At 52.2% G+C, this 7150-nt stretch overlaps 1 protein-coding gene across 1 annotated transcript; it reads left to right on the top strand.

The window, feature by feature from the left end:
* The first annotated feature begins 1189 nt into the window (after positions 1-1189).
* Positions 1190-4111, top strand: LOC127312467 (exocyst complex component EXO70A1-like). The gene has a single exon (XM_051342984.2). The coding sequence runs from the start codon at positions 1595-1597 to the stop codon at positions 3620-3622; it is 2028 nt and encodes a 675-aa protein (XP_051198944.1). The 5' UTR covers positions 1190-1594; the 3' UTR covers positions 3623-4111.
* Positions 4112-7150: the final 3039 nt, after the last annotated feature.

Here is a 7150-nt window from a genome sequence, read left to right as displayed (position 1 = left end):
CGAGACCACCATGACATCGCCGGTCACGCCGGTCACAAGCATCACCATGTCGCCGACTACGAAGACAAACACTACCATGACACCACCGTTCACGCCCGTTACAAGCATAACCATGTCGCCGATGTTGAAGTTGAAACCACCATGACACCGTCGGTCACGCCGGTCACAAGCATCATCACATCGTCGACCACGAAGATGAACATCACCATGCCGCCACCACCATGGATTATCACCTCTCACTTCTCACATATCATCACCACGCCGCTGTCTATGAAGATGGCAAGCGAGAAGTTGTGCAAAAGTAGTACAAACTATACTCACACGTACGTACACATTACAGTATACTAGCGAGTCATTTATTTATCCATCTATGTCCACCAAAACGAAAATCTTTCAACTTAAAAGTCACGCGGAATGGTGAGGTGAACCCACCCCTCAAACGAAATTTCAAACGGTTGAGAGTGTGCGACGAATTTGGCAAAACTCGCTCAAAACTTCGTACACGAAATTGATGATTTACGACTGATAAAACTCGAAACCGATTGTGCGAATTGATTCCTATCATCAGCACGCATCTTTTTTTCATGCACAGTTTATTTCAATTCGGACTATGTTTGTGTTGATTTGAGGAGAGGGTGTGTGGAGTAGTGTAAGGCAGAGTGGTGCGAGAACGGGCCTCGCCCTAAAGAAACTACCGATTCAGCCGTTCCTGCAGATGCAGACAAAATGCTGCTTTGAGAACCGTGCGATGCAACAACGTGGATCGGCCTAGACAAACCAAACGGAACGAAAATTGCTGACCCGATGCGAGCTAAGGGGCATGCAGGCCACCAAACGCACCCTTAGAGACCATTGGTCCCCATTTACAACTTATAGTGAAGTAATCTGCGCATCAAAGTATGTTTCTGCTCGCTGTCAACCAGCTGACCGCCGCATCGGTAATCCCCATCCCGGCGGGAGCCAGCGCCGCCGTCTCCTCCCCCGGAAAACGCCGTCGGAAAAGCTCACAAAGAAAACAGAACCCAGCGCCGCGTGGGGCGCAGGCGGCCGAGCGAGCTATAGCTAGCTGGTTCCAACTTTCACAGCCGCAGCCGCCGTCTGCCTCCTCGGTCGTCCCCGCATTTCTCTATTCTTTTCGATTCCACCCACGCCACGCCCCAGCGACAGACCAAGGGAGCCGGGCGAGCGCGTGCTTTCGAGTCAGACTATCTCAATCTGTATCTCCCTTCCCCCACTTTTCTCCATCCATCCAAAAACTCCCCCCTTTCTCCCTCCCCGCTTTCCAACCTAAACCTCTGCCGCCGCCCGCCTCCCCTGCCACGGCACACCTCGCCGTCTTCATTCCCAGCGCCCGTCACCTACCTGGACCGGTGGCCGTCGCCGTCGCCCCTCCACTCCTCACATAAGTAACCACCACCTTCCAAGCTACAGCTGACTCACAGCCCACACCGGCGCTCCCTGCCCCGCCGATTCCAACCAGATTGATTGGCGCCCGCGAGCTGACACACCTCCCAGCTCCGGCCTTCTCTTCCTCCGCGCTCGAAGCGCCGACAAGCTTCCGACCCCCTCCTGGAGCGGGGCTAGTTAATCAAGCATGGGGATGGATCAGGAGGACGACGACGACACCCGCCGCCGGCTGGCGTCCCTGCAGGCGGCGCGAACAGCCCTCCGCGCCGGGGTGGAGCGGTCCCGGTCACTGACCCACGCTCTGGCCCGCTCCGGTTCCCGCATAGCGGAGATCCAGGCCCGCCTGCAGAGCGCCGAGGCGGCGGTGCGCCCGATCCGCGCGCCGCGGGACGCGCTCGAGACGGCCGGCCCCAACATCGACCGCGCCGTGGGCCCCGCCTCCGCGGTGCTCAAGGTGTTCGACGCCGTGCACGGCCTCGAGCCGCCGCTGCTCGCCGGCGCCGCGCAGGACCTGCCCGGCTACCTCGCCGTCGTCGCCCGCCTCGAGGAGGCGCTCCGCTTCCTCGCCGACAACTGCGGCCTCGCCGCGCAGTGGCTCGCCGACATCCTCGCCTACCTCGGCGACCGCGGACTCGCCGACCCGCGCTTCGTGGCCGACCTCACCAACGCCCTCTCCAGCCTCAAAACCCCCTCCCCCGCCGACCTCGACGCCGGCCTCCTATCAGCCGCGCTCGACGTGCTCGAGGCCGAGTTCTGCCGCCTCCTCGCGGAACACTCCGCCCCGCTCACCATGCCGGACCCCAACACCACCAAACCCGCCCCCATAACCCCGCCCCGCATCCCCGCCGCCGCAGTGCAGAAGCTGAGCCTAACCCTGGACCGCCTCGCCGCCAACGGGCGCCTGGACTACTGCGCGGCCGCCTACGCCGACGCGCGGGGCGACACGGTGAGCGCCAGCCTACGCGCGCTCGGCCTCGACTACCTGCGCGACCCCGCCGAGGACGCGCAGGCGCTCAGCCCCAGCGTGGAGCTCTGGGGCCGGCACCTCGAGTTCGCGGTGCGCCACCTGCTCGAGGCCGAGCGCAAGCTCTGCCTCGCCGTCTTCGCGCCGCGGCCCGAGGCCGCCGCCGCCTGCTTCGCGGACATCGCGGCGCGGGCCGGGATCCTCGACTTCCTCGGCTTCGCGCGCGCCGTGGCCGACGCGCGCAAGGACCCCATCAAGCTCCTCCGCTTGCTCGACGTCTTCGACGCGCTCAGCCGGCTCCGGCTCGACTTCAACCGCCTATTCGGCGGGAAGGCCTGCGTGGAGATCCAGACCCGCACCCGCGACCTGGTCAAGCGGGTGGTGGACGGCGCCGTCGAGATCTTCGAGGCGCTGCTCGTGCAGGTCGAGCTGCAGCGCAACATGCCGCCGCCCGCCGACGGCGGGGTGCCGCGACTCGTCACCTTCGTGCCCAAGTACTGCAACCAGCTCCTGGGCGACCAGTACCGCGCCGTGCTCACGCAGGTGCTCACCATCCACCGCAGCTGGCGCAAGGAGCCCTTCGACGACAAGATGCTCGTCGACGCCGTGCACGACATCGTCAAGGCACTCGAGGCCAACTTCGACACATGGTCCAAGTCCTACCAGGACAAGACGCTCTCCTATCTATTCATGATGAACACACACTGGCACTTCTTCAAGCACCTCAAGAGCACCAAGATGGGGGAGGTCCTGGGCGATGAATGGCTCCGGGAGCATGAGCAGTACAAGGACTACTACTCCCAGATATTCCTAAGGGAGAGCTGGGGAACACTTGCGCCGCTGCTGAGCAGGGAGGGCTTGATCTTGTTCTCCAAGGGGCAGGCTACAGCAAGGGACTTGGTGAAGCAGCGCTTCAAGTCCTTCAATGCTAGCTTTGCTGAGATGTACCAGAAGCAGTCCGCATGGATTGTGCCAGATAAGGATTTGCAGCAGAGGCTGTGCCACCTTGTCGTGCAGGCTATAGTGCCTGTTTACCGTAGCTTCATGCAGAACTACGGGCCGCTTGTTGAGCAGGATGGCAGCGCCAGCAAGTATGTCAAGTACAGCACTGAAGACCTTGATAAAATGCTCAGCAACCTCTTCATGCCGAAGCAGCCGAGGAGGACGGGAAGCTTACAGATCAGGAACTCAAATGGCAAGATTAACAGTGCAATGACTGGGTTGTATCGGAGCGCTTCAACATTGCAGTAGCATCTTCTCAACTGTGAAAAGATTGGTTGGATGTACAGAATTGTGCAATAACTGGATAAGCAAGAATTTGTTTACTTCGAGCCAGTAATCGAAGATCCAATAATGGCTTGAACATAAAGAGCTGCTGGAGATTTAGAAGAACATAAAACTTCTCCAGCACTGACATAGTGGGGAAGAAGGAACCTGAAATGTTTCCTCAGAGCATGTCTTGTGGCCGCCTTCCCCTAGACCATTCTCTTCACATTCTTCGAATTATTATCTCTAGCGGTATATTCAATTCATTTTAGGAGCTTATGCGGGGAGAATAGCATGTGTAATCAGTTGTTGGTATTATGGTATATGTCAAAGATTTGTTGTATTATGGGTGGGTGGTTAGTTAGATATGCTATAATTTTTAGCGTTATCAACATGCACTGAATTATATTGAAGTATATTATCCTTGGTGTCAAAAATGGCAGTTATCTGGTATATGTCGAAGTTTGTTTGATATGCTATAAGTTGAGTGTCATCAAAGTGCAATGAATTATATGGAGGTATACCAACATGACAATGAGTAGTTGACTGACTATATGTGACAAGAATTCTACCTATCTTCAAAATTTCTATTGCTAGAAACTGCCATTTTCGCATATATCTTTCTCTTTTACACACTGCTTACCTATTTTGCTACCTATTACTGTATACTTGTTTATGATCAGCCCTACAGATGAATCAGTCTCTCCTGTGAGGAGTATTCTGGTAAGCGTTTCCCTGATCTTCATAGTGTGCTTCTTTGTGAGCTAGTCAGTTATGTGCTGCATATGCATATACATGTTGAAGTGATCACCTGGACTACCCGCTCCTCGGTTACTATTGACTCAGGCATATCACTTCGCATCACTTTCAATGCAACTGCTACTGTATGTGTCTTTTGACAAAAGAAATCACTGAACTCAGGGAGCCGAATTGAGTTTCCGTTTTACACACTGCTTAGCTATTTTGTTACCAGTACGTTGTACTGTATAGGTGTATATTTCTTTATGCGCAGCTGTACAGATGAATCAGGCTCTCCTATGCGCAGGAGGTAAGTGATTCCCTGATCTCTGAAGTGTGCTGTTTGGTGAGGTAGTCAGTTATTTATATGCATACATGCTCAAGTGATCATAGCCCCTCGATTACTGAATACTGACCAGGGCATATCACTTGGCATCACATTGCGATGCAACTGTGACTGTGTGTCCTTTGACAGAAAAATCACCCGAATTCGTAGGTAATGCTAAATTATCGTTGCATATGGTGGTTTGTAAATTGGATCACCCACTAGTCGGAGTTAAATTGAGCATGTCTGTGCTACTCCCTCCGATTCATATTACTTATGGATCAAGTAATATGAATTGGAGGGAGTAAAAATGACTCCAGGGTTGATGTGAACACGAGATCTATTTGGCAACTTCAAAATATACCGGTGTCTGTGCACCCTCTTGGGTAAACGTGAGCACACCCCTAGAGATACCATTTCAGGCATCGTCAAAAAGAAAAAAAAGGAAACACCAATTGAACTATATAATAATAGAAAAATTCAAGCAAGAATAGTAGTTTGGATAGAACAAGAGAAAAATGCTACAATAGGAAGAAAAGAGGTTAAAGTGGGTACCATACCGAATTTGGGGCACCCTATTCCGATCCGAAGAAAATTGGTAGCAACACCTCAATCGGGCGCCAACTAGTGTGAGGGACCCGGGGGCCTCCCTCCCTCTCCAGATCTAGTGTGAGAGGCCCGAGGCTCTCCCTCCCTCCCCAGATCTGACGACCACCGGCCATGGTTGAGCCAGTCGTCCTATCAAGCGCCACAAGAACCCCATACATGCGCCGACCGCGACACTACCCAAACGGACAGACATGACGCATGTGCACCACCGTGGCTTGGGCGTGAGATCTACTCGAAGCACAACCTGAGGGTGCACAACAACTTCGACCAGGATGCACTCCATAGAGAGGTGCCGCGAGCCAACGCCCCGGGACTAGCTAGCACTACCAGTCGATTAAACATCGAGATCTCCCCAAGCTCCTGGCCTAAAGCCTTCGGACGCGCCTTGGAGATAAGAGATTTTGTGGTGAATTGGATCGGAGGAGATTGAAGTTGCTGGTGCTAGAGTGGACTTTAAAGAGATGCGTGTGTGGGTGAGTGGTGGGGTCGGGTGTGTTTGTGTGGAGAGGGGGAAGGGGGTGTACCGTCAAATATTGATAGGCAAGTTTGATGGAAATAATTATAAAATAGACGGAGTTAACCCTTGCACCTAAATGGTTACCATTGTTCCGCATCAAGATTCATGACAAGATAAAAGGGAGCGCACCGAAGCAAATTCCATCGAGTATCGAAAGTTGAGCGACTATACGTGGCTATGCAATCATAAGACCGAAAGCGGCTACAGCCAATGGTGACGTGCATATAGTGGTATAGAATTGGGGGCATGCTAAATGCAATTCCATTTTCTTTCTGTAGTATCATCAATTAAACGATTTTGCTCTACGGAGAAATAAAGCTAGATCTTCTGGAATCTGGTTGTCTTCGGGCCGTTCAGACCATAGTTAAAGGCAGGGGCGGAGCTCCCCTTTGGGCAAGGTATGGCACTTGCCCTACCTTAATTTTTGGCAAAAAAATCGAGTATATATATGTATATGTGGATATACTATCAGTTTTGTACGGTTTTTGAAGGGAAAACAAAAGAAAAGGATGAGTTGGTCGACGAAAATGAACTGTCTATGTCGTGCGATTCGTTCGCTCGTGAGAAGAACCAACGATCGTGATTCCACATCCAAAAAAAAGAAAAAAAAGGAAGCGATCGTGAGTCAGTTTTGTCTCTTCGTCTTCGAGGCGAGTCACGCCAGATGTGACTTTCGCCCTGGAGACCAGGACTCGTCTTTGATCGTTTGCGCTGCCGGCTGCTCGTGCCCTCGCTGCTTCCTCCCGACGAGATCCCTCTGACTACCCCGCCCCCCCCGGCCAGGCAGCCCAGCCGCGCGCCCCTCCTGTAAATCACATGGCGCCTAAGGGGGGAGGTACAATTGTAGAAGTTTTTTTCAATTTGCTGAAGTTTAAATTTGTGAATTGTGAGCTCGGCAACATGAACAAACTACTAATGCGCTTCATTATCAAGATAGAGTTGCGCAACAAGATGTCCAATAGTTGGCTTAATGATTTAATAGTCTGCTACATCAAGCGAGGGAATATTCAAAAGTCTTGATGTTCGTGAAATTAAAAATATTTTCAAAAGGAAGGTAAAGCTTTACCATTACCTGGAAATTCTAGACAACATTAAAGCTTCATTATCGGTACTTTTGTAGGTTATACTACTTATATTTGAATATATTTGAATATGTTGCTATTACCATAGTACCGAGTAACTATGCTTACCATCATATAAATTATTAATGTGTCGAGACAATTTATTCTTTTGCGTCATTTTTTTACGTTTAAAATTTTGCCCGACCTTAATTTTTTTTCCGTCCTTCGCCACTGGTTAAAGGGGATCAGGAGCCATCTGAGAG

Source organism: Lolium perenne, chromosome 7 (genome assembly GCF_019359855.2).
Source record: "Lolium perenne isolate Kyuss_39 chromosome 7, Kyuss_2.0, whole genome shotgun sequence".
In the NCBI taxonomy this organism is placed as follows: domain Eukaryota; kingdom Viridiplantae; phylum Streptophyta; class Magnoliopsida; order Poales; family Poaceae; genus Lolium; species Lolium perenne.
Note: the sequence above shows the minus strand (reverse complement) of the source record. Positions and strands in the feature narration are given on the sequence as shown.

Coding starts and splice junctions, on each gene's coding strand:
- LOC127312467 (XM_051342984.2), top strand. CDS start 1,595: ATGGGGATGGATCAGGAGGACGACGACGACACCCGCCGCCGGCTGGCG.